This window comes from Heteronotia binoei, chromosome 21 (assembly GCF_032191835.1).
Source record: "Heteronotia binoei isolate CCM8104 ecotype False Entrance Well chromosome 21, APGP_CSIRO_Hbin_v1, whole genome shotgun sequence".
In the NCBI taxonomy this organism is placed as follows: domain Eukaryota; kingdom Metazoa; phylum Chordata; class Lepidosauria; order Squamata; family Gekkonidae; genus Heteronotia; species Heteronotia binoei.
This window is the reverse complement of record NC_083243.1, coordinates 96169179-96193677: the sequence shown is the minus strand read 5'-3', so window position 1 is coordinate 96193677 and position 24499 is coordinate 96169179. Positions and strand designations below refer to the sequence as shown.

At 41.9% G+C, this 24499-nt stretch overlaps 1 protein-coding gene across 2 annotated transcripts in view; it reads right to left on the bottom strand.

The window, feature by feature from the left end:
* Positions 1-24499, bottom strand: part of AMBRA1 (autophagy and beclin 1 regulator 1) — a 415934-nt gene that overhangs the window by 71100 nt on the left and 320335 nt on the right. For both annotated transcript variants that reach the window (XM_060261137.1, XM_060261136.1), the window contains one exon: positions 2080-2219. In XM_060261137.1, coding sequence (XP_060117120.1) covers positions 2080-2219 — 140 coding nt within the window. The remainder of the gene's footprint in view (positions 1-2079; positions 2220-24499) is intronic.

The following is a 24499-nucleotide window of genomic DNA, read 5'->3' as shown; positions in this document are numbered from 1 at the left end:
TGCGCAGTCTTCGCAATGGAGGGTGCCGCAGGGCTCGGTACCGGGTCCCATGCTCTTTAACTTGTTCGTAAATTATTTAGAGTTGGGAGTGAGCAGTGAAGTGGCCAAGTTTGCGGATGACACTAAATTGTTCAGGGTGGTGAGAACCAGAGAAGATTGTGAGGAACTCCAAAGGGATCTGTTGAGGCTGGGTGAGTGGGCGTCAACGTGGCAGATGCAGTTCAGTGTGGCCAAGTGCAAAGTAATGCACATTGGGTCCAAGAATCCCAGCTACAAATACAAGTTGATGGGGTGTGAACTGGCAGCGACTGACCAAGAGAAAGATCTTGGGGTCGTGGTAGATAACTCACTGAAAATGTCAAGACAGTGTGCGTTTGCAATAAAAAAGGCCAACGCCATGCTAGGAATTATTACGAAGGGAACTGAAAACAAATCAGCCAGTATCATAATGCCCCTGTATAAATCGATGGTGCGGTCTCATTTGGAGTACTGTGTGCAGTTCTGGTCGCCGCACCTCAAAAAGGATATTATAGCATTGGAGAAAGTCCAGAAAAGGGCAACTAGAATGATTAAAGGGCTGGAACACTTTCCCTATGAAGAAAGGTTAAAAGGCTTGGGGCTCTTTAGCTTGGAGAAACGTCGACTGCGGGGTGACATGATAGAGGTTTACAAGATAATGCATGGGATGGAGAAAGTAGAGAAAGAAGTACTTTTCTCCCTTTCTCACAATACAAGAACTCGTGGGCATTCGATGAAATTGCTGAGCAGACAGGTTAAAACGGATAAAAGGAAGTACTTCTTCACCCAAAGGGTGATTAACATGTGGAATTCACTGCCACAGGAGGTGGTGGCGGCCACAAGCATGGCCACCTTCAAGAGGGGTTTAGATAAAAATGTGGAGCAGAGTCCATCAGTGGCTATTAGCCACAGTGTATGTGTGTGTGTGTGTGAGTATATATATATACTCACACACACACACACACACACACACACACACACACACACACACACACACACATATATATATATATATATATATATATATATATATATATATATATATATATATATATATATATATATATATATATATATATATATAAAATAATCAAAGGCATTACTAGAGCTGATGATCTTGACACTGGTAGCCAAAGAGTGCACAGAAAACTACTGCTACCAAAACCAAGAATAATGACATTATGATAGTTAAAATGATGCTGTCAAGGAGCTCTGTTCAGTAGTGAAATCGAAAATAAGTTTCTGCGTGTTGCCTTGCCACTAAAAGCAATTCATGCGCATCTGTACTTATTACCCTATATGTTAATGAAGTTTTACATATATATTTAATTTTATAATTTAAACTGATTGCATTTGTGTGATTTCATTGGTTTTACATGGAGAACAAATTATGATAAATATCTCAAACATCTGTTTGAGTTGGTATGATGGGTAAAAAAGGTAAACATTGTAAGATCTACAAAGAAAAGTATCATTCAGAACAGGGTAAAAAGGTCAATTTTAAAGCTATATTAAGCCATCAGAAAAAATGTGTGACTATATTACTAACAAATGCATAAGGAGAACTAAGAAGTGTTGGGCTAGTATCTGAGAGACTCAGGTTCAAATTCCACTCGTGATATGGAAGCTCACTGGGTTACCTTGGATCAGTCACACTCTCTCAGCCTAACCTACCTCATAGGGTTGTTATGAGGATAAAATGGAGGAGAACAATTTGAGCTGCTTTGGGTCTCCCTTGGGGAGAAAGGCAGGGTATAAAGTATATAAATGAAATACATAAATATATCTTGAACAGCTAACATAAAGAGCTTCAGGAAAAATTTAGAAGTACTAAAGTAATCTAACTGTCCAGTGGTGCCCTCCTTTTGGTACCCTCTAAGACTGTCCACTTAAGCTAAGATAAAGTGTTCAAAGAAGAGTAAACAATAATATACTTGTCAGAAAAAAGAGACCAATTTTTGAAAGTTTCATCATATATTAAGATAAATATCTGATAAAGTGTTTTAACAACAACAACAAAAAGCTTGAAATAGCCTTCAAGAACTAAACCATGTCACTTACTCTGGTCGGCAAATCACTAGGTCCCCCTTATTAGTGCCATATGCCAAACCCAAGCCTGGTTCAGGCAGCCAGCGAGCAGAATTTATGCTGACGTGCCTCCTTTGATCAGCTGGCATTGGGTACAGGACGTTGAACACTCTCTAAAAGAAAAAGAAAATCACCATTGAGTCCAAGAGATGATGCAAGTCAGCCAGAACACCAAGTAAGTCATCTTTTACTTGTTGTTAAAACATTCAAATGGCAATTCAGACATAAATAACCATAAATATTTAAAAGGCTGATTAAAAGGCAGCTGCACTGCAGGTGTTCTATTGGAACAGTCCACAAGTATTAACAAAACACTGTGAGAGTCCCATCTATTGGCATTAGGCTGCAGTCCAGCATGGTTAGAATTTTCTAGTCCTATTATAAAGCCCCACTCTGTTATGGCATAATTTGTCACATGATAATTGGGAAAATTTGTTGAAAGATTAGGAGATGTAGTATTACCTCAAAACAGTTCAAGGTAATACTTGGGGTGACAGAGTCTTCCATCAAGGGTGATTCGTTGCCATATTCTCTACTGTCCTCCTCATCCAATCAAAAATCTCCTTTAAAAAAAGATGCCAGAAGGAAGGAACTGTTGGGAAATAGCTCCAGTTGTGAGCAGTGACAGCTGGAACAACAAGGCTGGGAGTAGACTGTTCCTTCTCTTCCCAGATTCCTTCTGCTGATACCCAGCCAGACTGAAACAAGATCCAGGAACTATGTTCTCCACTCAGACCATGTGTGAGGAAACCCCTGTCCCTGTAGGAATCAAACATCCAACTGTTTGTTTATGAGCTCAGGCTTATGGAATGTGGTAGTAGAGATTACAGTATTTTCTGTGTACTTGGCTATGACTCTAAACCTGCAGGAGATACTGTGTGTATTTTAAGAAGGTCTCTATGGAAGTGAGTGAGGATTATGTACTTACATTTTATGCTGATTTACATGTTTATGTATGTAAATTAGTTCATCTTTTGTTTTAGTAATTTATGATGTGCTTGAGGAGTTATTTCCACAGTTTGGAGAGCAGCAGGACACCAGATTGTTCAAATTATGCACAGGAGAAAACTTGGGGAACAATCATGCTGAAGTTGCACTATTCAGATTAGGATAGCATATCATCAGCCCAACAAATAAAAAAGGTGATACTATGGATTTAGATTTCTAGCCTTGGCAACTAGATGGAAATTTATGGATGTGGAGATTTTCAGTAGTTTCATGGATAGATCATTTTCTGCTGAGGTTTAGCTTTACAGCATTTTCTCCTCTCAGCAGCCTAGTTAGGTTAATGGATCCCAATGCCTCTGGTGGAATTCTGTTGACATGGCTGATGCTCCTGTTGAGGGGCCCTGGCTGTTCTATAAAATACAGAACAACCTGGGCTATAGACATCATCCCTGCCAAGTGCCCTCTCCCACTTCACAGAGTACCTCCATGGTACAACAGAAAGTACAAGCTGTTGAAGCAACTAGGAAGTGTAGTCCTTGCTTTGGAGCCTAAAGTGTGGTAACTATGTTAGCAAAGGATTGTTGTTCCACCACTATTACATCAGTGCAGTGTTACCCAGCAGAACTGCTTTGGTGTGTAGCCTACATCATGTGTCATCTCCAATGCTCCCAGGCTGCTGGGATTCATTTGAAAAATAACTTATTGAGAGAAATCAATTGCATCCAGTGTGACTTGGATGCTATGTTTGATGTATTACAGTTGCAGGTGTTGTTAGAGAACCATCTAGTTCTAGTTGTTTGGAAAAAATTCAATTACTACAGCCTGTTTGAAAAGGTGTTCTGCACTTCCCCTTCATGACTGACAACAGATAACCAGCCTAGGAGAGTGATGGAATGAGACCTGGAGGTGTTGTTCCTCAAAGCAAGGTCTGCTTCCAAATGCCTTTAAGAAGACTTCTCCCTACAAGATCCTCCTTGGATTCAGATGGCTGTAATCACTATTGACAACCTGCTAACCTTCTCTTTTGGGATAATCTACCTGGGAGTGATGACTTCGAAGTCCAGTTGCTATTGGAAAACACAGATTATTCTGACCTATTTCAATATGAATTGTGGCCAGGGGTAGCTCCAAAAACTGTCTTGGTCACAGTGATGGATAAGCAATACTGGGAGAAAGTTGAGGAAGTATTACTGTATTGATTCTGCTGACTTCTAAATGGTTTCTAAACTATAGCCCAACCTTTTTCATTAGTGCAAAGGTGTCAAACTCATTTGTTACAAGGGCAGGATCTGACTTAAATATCAGTTCATTGGGCTGGGCCATGCATGCCATAAAATGTAACACAAAGTACCAGAGATATAAACTTTATAAAGGTGATTTCAGATGTCAAGTGGCAATAGCAGGTGAATGACAATAGCAGGCTTGATTGGGTCAGGTGTGATATGCATCAGTTCCTTTCCTTGCCCATTGTAGTAGGCATGGAGATACCAGCATTGGTAATGAGACAGGAAACCTAGGTCTCAATTCCATCCAGGAGGATTCAGTCCAGGAGGATGTAAAGAATAAATGGACACAAGTCTGACATTAGAAATCACAACATTCAACTTAAAAGTAGAAGTGCTCTTCCAAAGGAATTTCAAAGGAATATTAGAAAGAGAGACTGCTGAACTGTAATTGATAATGAAGCCCAAGACAATGCATCTTCTTGATTGAATCGAGAACTATTTTATTTTTATTTATTTATTTGATTTATATCCCGCCCTCCCCGCCGAAGCAGGCTCAGGGTGGCTCACAGTAGCCTTGTCTCATTACCAATGTGTGCTATTATCATTTGACATCTGAAATCACTCCACTCTTCAAGATATAAGGACCAATCCAAGTGTTCGAATTCCTAACCATTCCTATTTTTGCAAGAAAATAAAATCCAAATAGGAAGAGAGAAATCCAAGCTTTAAAAAAACTTTTCAGAGTAAGTCAAAATAACTCCCTTAGTGTAGATTATGCTTGTCAGAAGAACCCTCCCTCCCTCCGAAGAGGTATGTTTGCACACTAAAGCTTATACCTGGAATAAAATGTTATTTGTCTTAAAGCTGTCATGGGACTCCAACGTCATTTTCTCTCTCACTTTCTCTTTCCTCCCTCTTCCTTCCTCCCCAAGGAACAGCAGCCACAGTGAAGGAAGCAGAAGCTGTGTGAGGGGATGGAGGAAAAAAGGAAGCTACAATGTGGCTGCATTAGCAGCCTTGGAAAAGGAAGCAGGAGAGGGAAGTTGCTTGTGGGTCAGATCTGAGCCCTGTGGGGGCCGGATCCATCCTGTGGGCTGCATGTTTGCATTAGTGGGTCCTGCTTTGTGGAATGGGCTCCCTGAGGTAGTCACAGGAGCACCATCCGTAGAAGATTAGGAGATGATGCAAAACAGCTTTATTTACTAAGGTTTCAATAGAGTCTAAGCAGCATGCATTTTCTTAGAGAGAAGGGGTAATGGAGTTTTATGGTATGATACTTGGGTTTAATTTGAAATTGTAAAGGGAAGAAGGGAAAGGCAAGGTCTAAATATGTTAACAAAACTATCAACCTTGGCATCCATCCAGACCTCCTGTTCTGAATGAGGTAGGAAGCATAGTGCTTTGTTCTTCCTTCTTCTACTCAATGAACAGGCTCCAGAAGGTAGGATGGTGTTTATAATCCTATACCATGACACTGTGGCTGTGATATTCCATAGGGCTCCATTTGTGCCCTGTGCATGAATGCGCGCATACACACACACAAACACTGTATGTGTGATAGAATGCAGTTTAAAAGCTCATTAAGTGTTGTATAAAAATGTAATGGACTGTGAAAGGTTAATGCCTCACAGAGCCAGAGACTGTTGATTGGTTAGCGTCAGCAGAGCAGAAAGATATGGGAATTGACTGTTGAAGAGAACTCTATTTGAGTTTAGTCCTGGCTGTAGAAAGTTTAACTCTGACTGAGGAGAGTTTAGCTCTGACTGAAAACAGTTTCATACTGGCTGAGGATTCCAAAGGTTGGCAAGGAAGAGTGGGTGGATCAGTGAAGACCCCCATTTGAGTCAAGAAAAGGGATAGCTCTTCTAGTTAGAGAACAGATTTCCTGACCAGTTGAAAGGGAGATAGCTCTAAAGAGCGGAGTGATCCCTGGTGTGTTCAAAGAAATTTGAGTGCTTGTTAGTGAACCCTGACTTCTGAAACCTGAAGAGTCAGTGAAACTCGAGGGGTTATACTGGAGTGTTTAGGAAACACTGGAACAAATGCCTCTCATCTCAAAGATTCTAAGGCTATGTGAAAAGTTTAAAACTCTCAATTGCTGGAAACATATGAGCTGTAGTTTGTGAAAATATTAAGTTACCACAGAGTTATTATTGATTTCACCTGACCTTTTCCCTCTATGTTGAATTGTTTTGCTTATTTTGAAATGTTATAAAGCCTCTTGTGTGCCATTTCAGAAGTTTAAGTTAAAAGGGTGATCTTGTCTCTTAAGTTAAAAGGGTGATCTTGAGAGCCAGTTTGGTATAGTGGTTAAGTGCGCAGACTCTAATCTGGGAGAGCCGGGTTTGATTCCCCAGTCTTTCACTTGCACCTGCTGGAAAGGCCTTGGGTCAGCCATAGGAAAGTGCAGCTGCTGTGAGAGCCCTCTCAGCCTCACCCACCTCACAGGGTGTCTGTCATGGGGGACGAAGATATAGGAGATTGTAAACTGCTCTGAGACTCTGATTCAGAGAGAAGAGCGGGGTATAAATCTGCAGTCTTCTTCTTCCCTTAAATTCCTTGGCTGAGCCAGCATAAAAATACAATAATGAGACAGGGTGGGACAGCCACAGATCTTCAGGAAAGAAGAAAATAGATAAAGGGGCCACTCAGTCAGAAAGGAAGATAAAAACTGAGGGGAAATCTTGCATCTGAGTGAAGGAACAGGGCTAGGTCATCATAGGATGTGATAGCCCTGAGATTTGGGATTAAGGTCTATCAGTTTGGCAACAATATTCTCATCTACACATATATTGGAGGGAGAGGGGGGGGGGAGGGAGAGGGAAGGAGACACAGAGACAGACAGAGATTTGTTGGGTTGTTATGCCAGGGCTCTCCTGGATGCAACTGGGTTCCCCTCTTATTTTTCATTGCATTCATGCTGTCACAATCCAGTCTTTCTTTCTTTCTTTCTTTCTTTCTTTCTTTCTTTCTTTCTTTCTTTCTTTCTTTCTTTCTTTCTTTCTTTCTTTCTTTCTTTCTTTTTTTCAGTTCTTAATAATTTTATTTTATATTTGTTCCATACAAAACAACAATATAACTTCCTGCTAACAATTAATACATATCATCTCACACCCACACCAACCGCACCAACCACCCATCCGAACAAGGAGCTTGTGGGACATTACCATTATACAATTTCTATTTTCTCATAACAATTCCCATGCTTTAGGCCCAAACATATATTGGTTCCCACGCCTTTCTACATTCTTGCAAATTCCCGTCTCTTAACCTTGTAGTTAATGTATCCATTTCTGCAGCTTCAAATAATTTTAATAAAAATTGTTCTCTGTCAGGTATTTTGGGGACTTTCTAACACTTTGCGTACAGGATTCTAGCAACCGTAATTATGTGAAGTAATAATTTTTTCTCAGATTTGGGAATGCTTCCTTTGCACACAACACTCAAGAAATACACTTCCGGTGAGTGCTGAAACCTTATTTGTAAGATTTTTTGGATCCAGATATTAATCTGGGTCCAATATTTTTTGGTATGATTACACTGCCACCATATATGATATAGCGTCCCCTTAGCTTTCCTACATTTCCAACCCTTGTTTCAGTAACTTGGATATATTTTAGCCAATCTTTCTGGTGCAAGATACCAGCGGTATATCATTTTATATAAGTTCTCCTTAAAAACTGATGATTTTGTCAACTTCACATTTTGTTTCCAAATTTTTTCCCATTCTGCCAAATCAATCGTAAATCCAAAATACTCTAACCATTTTATCCAACTTTCTTTCACAGTTTCATCTTGCATTTTGATCTGTAATTGCCAATTATAAATTTTTGAAATTAGTTTCTGAGTATCTTGAATTATAATATCAAATTCGTTTGGGTTTTTGGGAAAACCTACTTCTTCATCAGATTGATATCTTGACTTCACCTGACATCTAATCCACCAATTCAATTTTTCAGTATCATCTAACTTCAACTTATTCTCGTTATCCAGTAACAAACCATAATTGTAATTAGTTTACCAATCATATAGATTTGGATGCATGGAATCCTCTACAGGAGATAACCAAAGTGGTGTATAAGTATAAAACATATTTTTAACTTCCGTCCACACTCTATATATCGCCTTCCTTATTTCATGTTTCCAAAAGATGTTATTTCTCGAGGGCTCCTGATACCAAATATAGGCATGCCAACCTTTTGCTAATCCTACACCTTCAAGTATTAACAACCTTTTATTCTCCAGTACTAGCCAATCTTTTGCCCAGACTAAACAGCACGCTTTATAATATAGCCTCCATTCAGGTAGTGCAAATCCTCCTCTTAATTTGTCTTGAAAACTTTTAATTTTATCCTCGGCTTTTTGTTCTGCCAAATAAATGTCATAACCATTTTAATGAGCTGTTGAAAAAATACTTTCGGTAATATAATTGGGACCATCTGAAACAAAAATAAAACTCTGGGCAAAACATTCATCTTGATTGTGGCAACTCTCCCCAACAGTGAAATTTGCAAGTCTTTCCATCTATCTAAATCTATTCGAACTTTTTTAAAAAATTTTTCATAATTGTCTCGATATAATGTCTTCAAATCATTCGTCAAATAAATGCCCAAATACTTTATTTTCTTTTCATAATTAAACCCGGACTTCATTTCTAATTTAACAATCTGTTCCTTGTTCATATTTTTGGTCAAAAAATTGGTTTTCTGTACGTAACTTTAAAACCAGATACTTCTCCATATTGTTTTAATCTTGCCTTCAAATGTTCAACTGAAGAGTTAGGATCTTCTAATATAAATAACAAATCGTCTGCAAAGGCTTGAATTTTAAACTCTTCACTATTAATTTTTGCACCCCTAATTTCAACATCTTCTCTTATCTTCTTTGTCAAGAATTCTAAAGTTAGGACAAAAAGTAAGGGTGACAAGGGGCAGCCTTGTCTGGTGCCCTGTTCTATCTCTATCAAATCAGTGGTATATCCATTAAAATTTATTTTCGCACTTTGTTTGGTAAAAATAGCTTCTACTAGTTTTCTAAAAGTTTCTCCACAGCCTATAGCTTCTAATGATTTTGTAATAAATTTCCAATTGTCGAACGCCTTTTCTGCATCTAACATGATGCCCGCAAATTGCTTCTCAGGGTGCTCTCGATAATATTCTAAGATGTTTAAAATAAATCTTATATTCTGTTGCATCAGTCTTCCCAGTATGAAACCAGTTTGATCTTCATGAATTATGGTAGAAACTACTTTAAGTCTGTTAGATAAGATTGCCGCAAAGGTTTTATAGTTAGCATTTAGTAGGGAATTGGTCTATAGTTCCTAATGTCAGATGTTTCCGTCCCTTCTTTATGGATTAATGAGATCAATGCCTCTCTCCAAGATGTTGGCATCACAGCAGTTTCTTGTATTTCTTCTATCTCCTTTTTGTATGGGATCAGGAGAACCTCCTCAAAGGATTTATAAACTTCAATTGGGAGTCCATCTGGGCCAGGTGTTTTATTACTTTTCTGTCTTTTAATTGCTTCAATTATCTCATGTACTGTGATGGGATTCTCTTAACATTTCCTTTTGCTCTTTCGTTAATTGTTTCATCTTGACATTTTTTACATATTCTTCTTGAGCTTGTTCTAAAATCTCCTGCTTTTTATACAGATTCCGATAAAAATTTTGAACAATTACTTTCATTTGGTCTTTTTGTGCAACTTCCTCTCCATCTTCGTTTTTAAGAGATCTTATAATTTTTTCCCCTTTTCTTTCTTAAGTTTATACGCCAACCACCTGCTAATCTTGTTGGCACTTTCAAAATAATTTTGTTTCACCCACTTCAGCTTCCTCTCTAATTCCTCAGTAAGCGCTAAATTTATTTCATGCTGTATAGCTTGAATCTTTAATTTTATTTCTTTTGTATTTTTAACTCTTTGCTGTTTCTCATGCTCTCTTAACTCTGTTACTAACTCTTTATATGAATTCATCCGTTCTTTCTTTCTTCTTGCTGCATAACTGATTACTATTCCTCTGAAGAAAGCTTTGAAGGCATCCCAGATTACTTGCACAGACGTGTCTTTTTTCAGATTACATTAAAAAAAATCTTTATTTCTTTCTTAGCTCTTTCTAGGAATGCTGTTTCTTTTAAAATTTGTAAATTCAAAGTCCAACGAAAATTTCTCGGGGAATATTGCAAGTTCACTTGTACTGGACTATGGTCTGCAAACGTGTTCGGCAAGATGCTTGGTTGACTGATAAAGTTAATGTAATAATAATAATAATAATAATAATAATAATAATAATAATAATAATAATAATAATAATATATTTTTATATCCCGCCCTCCCCGCCAGGCGGGCTCAGGGCGGCTAACAGACATGGGGTCCCATGATTCACATTAAACAATAACAGGCATGGGAGTCCCATGATTCACATAAAACATAGCAATTTAAACATTAATTACAAATAAGTTATTTAAAATACATAAAATGTATTTAATGTAGCAGACATCCAACACATATCTATTCTGGACCAACAGTTATGAGCTTGAGAGTAGTGAGTGAAATCTTTCGTTTGTGGGTTTTTCATTCTCCAAAATCTATCAAATTAAATTCATCAGCCATTTAAAAATAAGTTTTAGGTAACATACTGCAAGATTTTTTAGCCTTCAGTTTCTCAAATTTTTTATCTTTTTTCACGTCAAAGACGGTATTATAATCACCAAAAATACAGCAATTCTCCGCACCACATTCAAGTAATTTCTCATGTAACACCATGTAAAATTTCTCCTGGTTATCATTTGGAGCATATATATTACCCACAATCACTTTTGTTCTGTTAATTTCTATTTCTATTATTAAAATCCTTCCATCTTCATCATTATATAACAAATTAGCTTTTAACTGCTTCTGCACATATATAGCCACTCCCCTTTTTTCCCAGAGTCACATGAGTGATAGAGCTGTCCCAATTTTTTATTTTGTAGATATTTTGTATCATTTTTCTTGATGTGCGTTTCTTGTAAATAAATTATTTGAGATTTTGTTTTTTGAAGTTGAAGAAACGTCCTTCTTTTTCATTTTGACCATTTACATTTACAGATATAATCTGTAGTCCTTTCTTTGTGGTCATCTTACTATATAGTATTACTATCCAATATTTTTCTTTGATCCTTTTTTGTTTGAAGTCTTGTCTTTACTCTTTCTCTTTTCTTTTTCTGAGAATCATCTTCATCATTCCTATTTGGGTCAGCTTCCTCTTCTAGCTCTTCCCCTGTCTCAGACCTCTGGCTGCTTGGTGCAGCAATTTTTTCCCCAAAATCTTCCATCTTTCCCAGTGTTGTTATATTGTATCTTTTGGTTTGATAAATAAAGAAAATTCCTTCTGGTATCAGCCACCTAAATTGTATGGAATGTTTCATTAACCAGGTTGTTAACTTTCTATATCCAAATCTTCTCTGTCTTACAGACCAAGGTATGTCTTTCAAAACTTTAATATTGCTGTCTTTACATTTTAATCCCTTCTCTCTTACTTCTTTTAAAATCTTCTCACATATTGCAACTCATGTAAACTTAACCTGTACCTCCCTTGGCAAGTTAAACCTTCTCGTATAGGTCAAAGCAACTCTTTTAACCCAGTCAATCTCTTTCTTTCCTTCTTCTAAAAATTCCTCTTCTTCTATGGTTAACAATTCAATAATCTTACTTTCTATGTTTTCTCCTTTTTCCTCTGGTATATTTTGAAATCGTAATACATCAGCCGCCTTGTCCATCTCCAGTCTCGCAATTCTGTCTTCTAACTCTAGCAAGCTAGCTTTATTTTCCTGAGTACTGACAGATGTTATTCTCCCTTGATCTTCTAAGTTTCCTACCTTTGCTGACAACTCATGTATTTGCTGCGTATTTACTAACAACTGCTTTTGAAACTCCTCAACTTGTTCATTTGGGTTTTTTTATTTCTCCCATAAGATCTGTCTTCATTTCCTCTAAAGCTTCTTGGTTCTGTTTGAACCCTGCTACCATTATATTCTGCAATTTTTCTAGAGCATCCTGGTTTAAAGCCGATGACACTGGTTTCCCGCCCCCCCCGGGTGGGTTGCCCTGACCAAATTTCTTAATTTTAGTCGCCATTTCTTACCACTTCTTATCACTACTAAATTAAGATACCCTTTTTTACCCCTTACACTATTAATTACTGTCAATCACCTTAATTAATTAATTAAATATTCCAATTAATTCCCCCAATTCAATTAACCTCCTTAGTATATTAATTTTAACAATTCAATATCAATTTCCTAACATTTCATATAACCACAAGCCCCTTCCCTTGAACAACATAAATACTTCATTCCTTTAAGTTCTTGTAATAGTTCAATAATTCATTATCACCAATACCGATCAATTTTAAACTCAGTCCCACTTTTCCTTTTCTTCTATCTTCCTTCTTCTTTCTTCCCCTCTTGTGACATATTCTATAAACCTTACACAATAATTCTCACTGTTCAAAAATCCACTCTGTCACGCTATCTTATACCACTCTTCAAAGAAGAGGCAGCCGCAATAGTATCTATTGCTAAGAACTGCCTCTCCCTCCTTTACAAACCTCTGCTCCTTTTATCTTTTATGCACCGTCTTCTTTCTTCTGTCTTCTAACTTCTATTAATTCACTAATGCCTCAGCCTTCTCTTTAAATTCCAAAATTTTACTTCAACTAGTTATATTTCAGATAGTCCCCCCTTCCACTGTTCTTCTCTCATATCATGTCTAAACTACTTCAAAGTCAGTATTTCGTCACAAGTTCTTCCCCTACTCAAACTTATAATTACAGAGTCTATTTTCTTTCCGCTAATATCTTCAAACTCCTTCTAGTTATGCTTGTCCTCCCTCTTTACAAACCCTCTCCTACTTACTTACACAGTCCTGTCTTTTACTCAGTACCATTCCTCCGGATGTCGCCATTTCTCTCGCTCTTCTGCCGTCGCCGCTATTACCGTCACCTCTGTCTCCACCATCCACGTCTCCACTTCACCTTTCTCACCGACTTACTTCTTCCTTTCTATCTCCTCTCTCCTTTCAATTTGCAATCATTCCTTCTGTTCAGTCCTCACTCTTCCTTTCAGACTCTCCCTCTCGATTCCCCGCTCACCCCAGCTTCCAAGTAGTTCTCTCTCTCCGTCGTCACCATGGACTTCTCCGTCTCCTTCAAACTTCCTTCAACATTTTCCAAGGTATTCCTCTATTGCTTCCTCCACTTAAACCGAATTCAAAAATAAAATTGCCACGGACACGAATAGGGTCTTCCACTTCTGAGAGTCTCTGCTGCCCCGTCAGCTACTATCCGGTTGCCCAGTTAAACGCCGAAGTATTGTGGAAGACAATGACAGTTTCTAAGCACATGCTGGGAAAGTGAAAGTAACTGATCTGCCAGGTAGATCATCTAGGTGACAGGAAATGGCTGCTTGCCAGATTGCATCAGCCTGGACAATGTCAGCATGACTCAGCAGCAAGCTGATTGGTCACCTGGGGAGATGAATTGTATAAATGTACAGAGACACTTTACTGAGTGTGGGTTATGTATGGTGGTGTTGCAGCAGAGCATTGTCGGTTTAGAGAGTGGAGTTGTAAATAAATTGTATATAGTAGTTTTACCACTGCTGTGTGCAAGCCTTCATTCTTTGCGTCACTAAAGACCACCCTCACTAAACACCGGCGCATCAACATGGCAAGCTCCAGACAGAGGAAGGGTCGGGATGAAAAGAGGAAGCCTCCACCTCCCCTCTGAATCCCCACCAGCTCCCCAGACTGCGAAGCATCCCATGACACTTCTTTAAGAGGTACTTTCAAACTGAAAGCCCTCTCTGTAGCCTACCAAACAGAGCGTTCGCCGGAGCTCGGCAAAAACGCTCCGCTTCACCGTGCCATCATACCGGAAGTCCTCACGACCCAGTCTTTCTCAGTGGAAAAGCAATGTGAACTATTTAGATAAGGAATAACAGCGAGCCAGTGAGGCTGAGAGTGTGTGTCCAGACCAAGTTCACCCAGCACATTTCCTGTGCAGATTGGGGAGTTCAAATTTAGGCTTCCCAGACTGTAGGTTGATACTGACACTATACATGGCTGTCTCTCTATTCTTGCACTATCACATAGGAGTTGTAGTTATTTCTCAGGGGAAGACTATAGTTTTGTAGACAAACAAATAGCCCTCAATCTGTGTCATGATACCTTCACATGTTCTTGACTAATACAAGAAACAACTTATGTACAAAAGCTCGCAACGTCCAGCAATTTAATGTTTTCCTCTGGGTCTTAGGCTCAAAGCACTGATCATAAGATTCTTGTAATGAATGTCAATAAATCAAAAGTAGGTTTGCAACAGATACACACCTGCTTCCATGTCATGTCTCTAGTATTCCTTGGAGGAATACTAGAGTCATGACATCCAAATAGTAGCCAGGGTTGATCCTAGTTAGCTTCTGAAATCTGATTACATCAGACTAGCCTGGGCTATCAAGGTCAGGGCAGCTATAGCCTAGCCTAAGCCGAAGTAGTGTTGCCACATATTTTTACATTAATCTAGTCTGGATATTATGTTATAGTTGGAGTGCCACTGAAACTGTTCAGAAGCTTCAGTTTAGTGCAGTGTACAGCATGCAGACTGCTAACTTGAATGACCTAGGCCCACTGCTAGCTCCCCCCCCCCACCAAACTAGCAGCTGACATGTTCTTAGGCCCACTTCATTGTAATGATTTTGAACTTAAAGGCTCTGCTTCTCCCATATCAATCCATTAGTCGGCATCAAGGCACTTCTCAAAGTGCCTTCATCTTCCCAAATCTGCTAGTTAGTGACCAGTAAGATAACCTTTTCAGCAGTGGGCACCCCATTTGTGGATTATCTTCATCAGACAGATATGTGAGGCACTGCCATGAATTTTCAGGCTTGTTTTACTCTCCAAGGCTTTCAGGATGATTCAATTTTTTTGCTTTTTTATTGGGACTTGGATTGCTGCGGGTTCTCCAGAATCCAACCACCACTATGCTAGCTTTTAAGTTTATTTTTATACATAATTAGGTTTGTTTTAACTTGATTTTAAAATATGATTTTGGAAGGCCTTTGAAAGTGGAAATTCTTAACTAAAGTCAATTTACATTGCTCGCTAATGAACCAATAAGTCAAACATTATATTGTTGAAGCCCCTTTCTTTCAACAGCAGTAACAGTATTAGTTGTGCCATTTTAATCCAGAAGATACAGAATGGAAATGCTAAAATATAACTATGATTTGGTGCAATGTGAATAAGACTTGTTTTCTTTTCTTCATACCGCCCCTCCCAACATGCTGCAACTAAATGAATTAACTACCTCTGTAATGCTGTTACCTCCAAATTCGCAACCTCTGATTCACACTAACTCAGCAAATCAAGCTTCAAACTGTGCGCTGCAATCCTGGTTTGGAGGGCAAGCACAAACCATTAGTCGTCAGCTTGTTGTAAATGAAAACTATGATTTGCATTACACTGAAAGTTACTAACAGATTCCACGTACAGAAGGAAGAGGATAGAGGAAATACATAAGCAGTGCCAAATCATGGTTTGGCATTATTTCTGAACTAAAGTAATGGACTCTGGAGAACTAAAAGACTAAAGACAACAGTGTAAAATAAGAAAGGTCACCAATAAAATCCATTCAGCTCCAAGTCAACTCCCTGCCCCATTTTCTACCCATAGAAAAGAAGATTATGCCCAATATAAACCCTACAAGATGGGACTGCCCCTGACTCAGTCTAACCCAGGAGTGGCCAAACTGAAGCTCAGGAGCTACATATGCTCTTTCTCACATATTGTGTGGCTCTCAAAGCCCCCGCCATCCTGTTGGTCAGCTTGGAGAAGGCATTTCTCTCTTTAAATCACTTCTCCAAGCCAAGTCAGCTGGCAGCTTGGAGAATGCATTTAAAGTTAAAGGTGCTTTCTTTCCACCTCTCCCTCATCCCTCCGTCCCCTGATCTATTTGCCTGCCTGCTTGCCTTCCTGTCTTTTGGCTCTCAAACACCTAACGTTCATGTCTTGCAGCTCTCAAACATCTTATGTTTATTCTATGTTGCTCTTATGTTAAGTAAGTTTGGCTATCCCTGGTCTAACCTAAGGTCACTTTCTAAGTGTCATAGCTCAGCAGGTATTTGAGTGTACTTAATTTTAATGTGTGGCATTTTATTGATCTGATTATTGATGCTTTTATGTGGTATAGGCTGCTACAAATGTTCTACCATTATTTATAGAGCACTATCAATAAGTGGCACTGTACAGAGGATTTAACAGTCACTGCTGCAAGAAGCTTACAGTGCAAAATGAGCTATGTTGGCATAGTATAACTGCAAAAATACAGACAACTTATAAATACACTGATGAGGTGCAGAGGCAAAGATAAAGTAGGATACAGCTCTTCAGTATTGTGTGGATGCTACTGTAAAACAACAGGTTAGTAAGAACACTTCCAAAAGACTGACACATCAGAGAACACTTTCTATCAGAAACGAAGGTTTGTTTGGTCAAGAGATCTGTACTTAAGTATTATATCCTATTTCAGCATATCCTATCTAGACAAAGTCACCTGTTCTCTGCTTTCTAACCATATTCTGATCTGATAATGTATAAGAATTTCTGTTGTTGTATATTGGTATACAGTCAAGCGCACATTGTCTACAGAAATACAGAAGTCAACAATGAGGCATCAATAAACTTGTACACACAAACAACACAGTGGCATACCAAATGCTTCTTTCAAGACATCTCAGCAAGACAGATATTAATCAGTGCTCTTTGCCCTTTTATTTTGCTCAGCAAAGTAAGTGGCATTCAGAGAAGTTCAGTGTCAGTTAAGGCTGTCATATCCCTGGTGTTCAGTAGTTATACTATCTCAGCATATTTGTCCTGTTCTCTTCTTTTCTTGACTAGGCAACAGAGAATCCTATGTACACTGATAGAATCTGTTGCCATGGAGATTATGGTGCACATTCCAATTATAATACGGTTATGATAACAAAGGCATTTATAAGAGCAAAGAAGCATTAATTTTTTAAAAAAGTATTGTTTGAAGTGTTACAGAATGAAAAGAACATGTTGGGTGATTACACACTGCAAACTTATTTCATGAGCAAACATTTTCTCCTGGGCAACTGCTTAGGATCTGTGGCTATCACGATTAGTTCTCTAGACCCTCTTTCAGTTCATGCACTCATTACACTGTACACTCACTGTTAGAAGCTGCTTGGAAGTTTTTATCTTCTCTGCAACCATCTGAAAGCAAGTATGAGCTACAGCCATACATGACTAAGGCTCTTCTATTATCTAGAAGCTTTGGCTGATGGAAGCATACTAAAAAGAATGGACTGCAGATAAAGATGGCCACAGAAACCAGTGTCAGACTGTCTTCAGATGGTTGCAGAGAAGTTCTTATCCTTTCTTACCATGGTGTTTCCTACATCCCACACTAACAGGCAAATGCCATTAAGGGGTGATAACATTCATACTTGTGTTGATTATGGGATAAAACCAATGAGGACAGCTGTGCTGACATAATTTTCAGTCTCAGCAGCAGCAAAGACTTGGTTAAACAGCCTGATGCACTTATATAGATGGATTCATATTCATTAACAAGCTTTCTGATATGATGAGGTGAGAGGAGGAGAGTTTATTTCATACTATAGTTTTTTGCATAGCTACTACAAAGAATCCAGCCACTTTCCCCCAGGAGAGGACTTCTGCTGAAAGGAAACTGCATTTTTTCCCAATGTAATACTGTGTCACTAGGAAATGAGAATGTTATTCTTCGAGCTGTAAATGTTTGTTTGTTTGGTTGGTTTTTGTACAATTAAGTGTCATTGCTAAACTGTCATGGGTTAGTGATAAGTAACAAAGTCTTCTCTCCCACCCAAGCTGGCTGTGCTGCTTATATTTGTTTTAAGGTTTCTTTAGAATTCTCTGTCTTTTAAAACGGCACACGCAGACCCCTCTTGAAGCATCTTTAACCTCCCTCTTGCAGCAAGGCTCTCTCTCATTCTTAAGTGAGAATGAGTTACTGCAACACGCTAATACTAAATTGGGACAAGCACTACTAAAATGCTGAATGGAAGTCTGGTTTTTTAATCATTTGGAACATCCCCCAGAAGAAAGCCAGAAAGGATGGAACATCATAGTCCATATTTCCATAAATGAAAACCCCAGACAAAAGCCAGAAAAGGAAACCTCTAATGACTAAAAAATTTCTGTAAGAATTCTACTGAATATGAATGCATAAGACTGCCCAAAGCCAAGTAGTATTAAAACCAAGCCTGAACATACACAAATAAAATCTCTAACTCTGTATTTTAGAGACAGTGCCTAAGACCAGAGTGTGGTGGCTATGTAGGACCTAATGAGGTGACAAAATTGCTCTGTATGGTCTTTTTTTGAGCCAGCTTTTGTTAGGAACTGTTCATAAGGGAGACATGTTGAAAGAGAACTGTGAAATGCATGAGTTCACATGTCAGTAAAGGAACATAAATGCTGCAAAGTTATTTTAATTTCTGCACATTTTCATCTATCTGGAAAGAGCTCAAAAAGATGACAATTTTATCATACTTGCAGTACTCCCAGCACCTAGAAAAGGGGAGAGGGCACCAAAAGTGAGGACCTCTTTACAACTACCCTCCAATAATACAATCACACAGTGTTTTGGAATAAATGTGGAATAAAATGGCAACAGCTTTTATTGGTTATAGCTGTAAGAAGCCTTGGCACAGCATGGGTCCACTGGATCCTGGCACTGACTGACTCATTGCCAGTCAAGGTATCCTGCCCCATCCAGCCTGCCTGCTAGTATGGGGAGAACCATAGGATGCTGGATTCCACAAGGACAATCACCACTGAGTGGTCTTCCCTGCCACCTAAGCGTGAAGGTAACTGGTTGGCAGCCCCTGAGCTGGGCATTTCCCTTGAAAATCCTCAACCCAAGGTCCCTTAAGGGGATCCCCATATGCTGGGAAAATGGGCATGCAGGCCAGTTTTCCTAACATGGATCCAGCCCCATGCTGATACAACCACCAATGCTCATATAACTGTAGCCAATTCTGCAAGCCATACCCAATGCCAGATAGCCATATGACCATCCCCCATGAAGACAAATGAATGCTGGCAGCCTAAAACTGGGCCCTGCAACCAGCAGATGTCCAAATGCTGAATTCTGTGGCCCCTATGAGCTTTCTCAGCTTGTTGGTCATCTTTCTATATCAACTCTTTCTGGGCAACTGGTCCCACACCAAGATTGCCATTCCAGCCAGTCCAATCAAAGGGTGCACATGGCTGGAAACTGTACTCACAGTGTCTGCAAATCCACCCCGGCCTGGTGCACCAAATCCATGTATGGTCAGTCCCCCAAGTCATTCTCACCCATTTGGGGCATGGGCTCCTGGCCAGACTGACCTGCTTGACAGTCAATGCTCTTCCACTGACATCAACTGACCTGCCTGACAGTTGACACTCTCCTGTCCACATGTAGTATGTAAGATCATTTTCACCCCAGTTAGGCACCAGATCCTGGCCATCGACTGGCCCACACCAGTCAGTGCTATCTCACCCCAGCTGGGGTGGCATGATGCGGGATCCCTCAAAGACAACTACCACTCTGTGGTCCTCCCTGCCATCTGAGCATTCCCCATGTGCAGTCATCTGAGTGATTTGCTGTGCCTCCTCCAGGCCAAGGTCTTCACCCCATCCAAACGAGGCCATGTAGATTCCAGCCCAGCACACAATGCTGTGACCACAGAGTGATAGAAACTTGCGCCATTTCCCTGAAACTGAATAGAACTGTTAAAACCCAGCTGCAAGGTACTGCCTGATATCAAGCCTATACAACTTGAAGTGCCATCCAAGCCAAAGGACCTCAGCTTCTGGTGAACCTGCCATGCCTGTTGGTTGATCTTAGATCCAGGGGACCCCCAGCTGCGCCAATCAAGAGGCCCCAGAGCATCCATTCTAGATGAGGCCAGGTGGTGAGTTGGGCCCCTCACTTCTAATATGCACTAAAATCTTGCAGCAGGATGACCCAGATGACCACGTTACTGCAGATCAAACAACTCATATTGGATAGTTTGGACAGTGGTTGGGTTTATACTTGAGGTTAATGAGCAATAAATAGGTAGGCAAAGACCATCCCAAATTTAATCCCACTTAGATTTCACAGTTCAACTGTGAGAAGAAGAAGAAGAAGGAGGAGGAGGAGGAGGAGGAGATGATATTGGATTTATATCCCGCCCTCTACTCTGAATTTCAGAGTGGCTCACAATCTCCTTTATCTTCCTCCCCCACAACAGACACCCTGTGCGGTGGGTGAGGCTGAGAGGACTCTCATAGCAGCTGCCCTTTCAAGGACAAGCTCTGCCAGAGCAATGGCTGACCCAAGGCCATTCCTGTCATGTTCTCAGGGTGCAGGCAGGCAGGAGTCCAAAGCCAGTCGAAGGTCAAAGTCCAGGAAGTCAAGAAGGAGCCAAGTCACCAATGCAGAATCACAAACTGGAATCAGAAGTCAATGTCCAAAAGCCAAAAGGTCAGGGTGCCAAGGAAATCAAACAGGTCAGGCTCAGAAATCAGGAAGGAGCGTGGATCCAAGCCAGAGAATAGACTTGTTGCTTCCACAAGGTTACCAGGTCCTGGGTGGGAGCTATATGGGGAGTCTCAATCAGCCTGCTCCCTGGGTGGCAGTGACTCTGGTAGAAATCAGGGCTGAGAGATCTAAAGCATCTGTGTGCCTCATGTCTTCGCTCTGAAAGTTCTTTCCGGAACCCGCTTCGAACTCTTGAGATGGGAGGAGGAGAGCTTGGACAGCTGACACTGGTGCCTGGAAAGTGATTGATGGGCCAGCTGCTGTTTGTTCAGCTGAGGAACTGGCTGGCAACTCTTCCAGGTCTGTTAACCCTTTCAGCTCCTCGTCAGGGCTCATGACACTATCCCCCCCGCAGGACCCCCCCCCTACAGATGAACCAGGCCGGTCAGGGTAGGCTGTGTGGAACTGTGCACGAGGTCAGGGGCATGTAGGTTGTCCGCGGGTTCCCATGAACAGTCCTCAGGGACATAACCTTCCCTCTCCACGAGGTACTGGAAGTCCCCCCAGTGGATTCGGGAGCCCAGGAGTTGGTAGACCTTGTGTTCCTCCTTCTCATTGACCAGGACAGGAGGAGGCGGTGCTGGAGGTGGCAGTCGGATGGGATCCAGTGGTGTAGCAGGAACAAGGAGGGACCGGTGGAAGACCAGGTGGATGTGGAGGGTGGCCGGCAGCTGTAGCTAGAAAGCAACGGGGCTGATTTGGTCCGTGATCAGAAAAGGTTCCTGGCAAATAGGTGTGAAAAGCCTCAACTTGAGACTCTGGAGAGCCGCTGCCAGTGTGAGTAGACAATACTGACTTTGATGGACCGAGGGTCTGATTCAGTATAAGGCAGCTTCATATGATCATATATGTTCATGGCCCCGCAAAGCGAGGGTCCAGCTTGCGAGATCAGCCAGGCCGACACAGGTAACGGGTGGAGAGCCAGACGTGGTCCCCAGGCTTCAGTGGGGGCCCCACCTGTCGCTTTCAGTTGGCAGCTGTCTTGTAGGTCTCTTTAGGTTGTTAGAACTGCTCTTGGAGCAAGTCCTGGAGAGCCCGGAGTTCCTGCAGGTGCGCATCAGCAGCAGGGACTGCTGTGGGGGGCAGGACTGTGGGGAAGAAGCGAGGGTGGTACCCATAGGTGGCAGCAAATGGGGTCTGTTGCGTAGACGCATGTACAGCGTTGTTGTAGGCAAACTCGGCCAGCGGTAGTAAGGCGGCCCAGTCATCCTGCTGGTAGCTGGTGTAACAATGCAGGTATTGTTCTAGCATGGCGATGGTGCATTCGGTCTGCCCATCCGTTTGGGAATGGTACGCAGAGGACAAATGCACCTGGGTGCCTAAGCTGGAGTGCAGGGCTTGCCAGAATCGGGAGGTGAATTGGGGGCCTCGGTCTGAGATCAAGTGTGCTGGGAGCCCGTGCAGGTGAAAGACATGCTGGAGGTGGAGCTGGGCTGTTTCAGGAGCCGTGGGCGGCTTGGGACATGGAACAAAGTGAGCCATCTTGGTGAAGAGGTCCACCATCACCAGGATGCAAGTGTGCCCCTTGGACCTGGGGAACTCGGTGATAAAGTCCAGGGAGACGGTGTCTCAGCATCCTGCAGGCGAGGGTAGGGGATGCAAAAGCCCTGGGGGCTTGGCTGGTACATCCTTGGCCCGCTGGCAGACCTCACAGGAACCGACATAGCGGGCCACGTCAGCACGGACGCGAGGTCACCAGAACTCCCACGTGACCGGGTGTAGGGTCTTGTGTTGGCCGAAGTGCCCCGCAGGAGGGGAGTCGTGGGTCAGGCGGAGCATGTCGGCCCGGAGGGGCCCCAGAGGCATATATAGGCGCCCACTGTGCAGGAGGAGACCTTGGCGGGTAGAGAAGTCCCTGGCGGGCCATCTTGCACTTCCAGGAGGCGTTACTGAGCCCAGGGGTCTTGGGTCTGGCTGGCCTGGATGTCTGCAGCCAAGGTCAGGCGAGTCGTGGTGGTACCAAAGACCGAGGGTGCAAGGATGAGCCCAGTTGGGGTCTCCTCCGTTAGAGACACAGCGTACTCCAGTTTTTGGGAGAGGGTGTCCGCTTTCCTGTTCTGGTTCTGTGGGATGTAGGTGATTCAGAAGTCAAATTGGGAAAAGAAGAGGGACCACCGGATCTGATGCTGGGTGAGGCGTTGAGCAGCCTGTAGATGCTGCAGGTTCTGGTGGTCAGTCAGGACCTAGACGGGGTGGCGGGCCCCTTCAAGGTGATGCCTACAAACCTTGAAGGCGGTCTTGATGGCCAGGAGTTCCCGCTCCCAGATGGTGTAGTTGCGCTCTGTGGGCGTCAGCTGCCGTGAGTAGTATGCGCAGGATTATAGCAGCTGGGAGGGGTCCTCCCGCTGGGATAGCACTGTGCTGAGGGCCACGCTGGAGGCGTTGGTCTCTACCGTGAACAGCAACTGCGGGTCTGGGTAATGCAGGAGCAGCTCGGTGGTGAAGCAGGTTTTCAGGGTGGTGAAGGCATGGTCTGCCTCTGGAGTCCAGTGAAATGGCTCTTTGGGCCGGAGAAGCTGGGTCAGAGGCGTGGTTACGTTGGCATAGGCAGGTAATAATTGGAAAAGCCAAGGTACCACTGTATGTCCCTGCGGTTCCATGGCATCTGCCAGGTCAGGACCGCCTTTAACTTTGTACGGATCCATTCGAGTCACTGATCATCAACAGCAGACATTGGTGCCTGGAGAGTGATTGATGGACCAGCTACTGTTTGTTCAGCTCAGGAACTGGTTGGCAACTCTTCCGGGTCTGTTAACCCTTCCAGCCCCTCCTCGTCAGGGCTCATGACAATTCTAGCAGGTGCAAGTGGAGGAGTGGGGAATCAAACTCGGTTCTCCCAGATAAGAGTCCACATACTTAACCACTACACCAAACTGGCTTGTACCTATAAAGAGAAGAAATTGCTTGTACCTATAAAGAGTGTAAAACTGTGAATGAATTTTACAGATATGCAAGGCAGGTTGTGAAGACTGTTATTCAACTGAGCACGGTGAAAGTGGGCTATATTAGCTTTGCCTTTCCCAGAAGATCCTTACGACCTGCAAGGTCAAGAATGGCTATTTTCATAACAAATGCAATATAATTTCCAGTGTACTTGCAAGATGACATTAAAAGAACTCAAAGCAAAAGGACTTTAAGAATGAGAGGGATGGGCACAAACTGTTTCACAAACCAAAAACTGCCACAAACTTGGCACAGTTAAGAGCCTCTGAACCCATGTTGGTGGAAGTCGCTTTCCCTGAACATTAACCAGACTTTAGTCCAGTTTGGTTCAACTGTACAGGCCATTTGAACATATGAAGCTGCCTTATACTGAATCAGACCTTTGGTCCATCAAAGTCAGTATTGTCTTCTCAGACTGGCAGCGGCTCTCCAGGGGCTCAAGCTGAGGTTTTTAACACCTATTTGCCTGGACCCTTTTTTGGAGATGCCAGGGATTGAACCTGGGACCTTCTGCTTCCCAAGCTTCACTGCTTCACTGAGCCACCATCCCTCCCCAATTTAAACCTAATAGCTGAGCAGCACAAGTCCACAGCTGACCTGTTAGGTATAAATGGCTGCCAGTCATTTCAGCCTAACAGCTGATGGGAGCATCCACCCA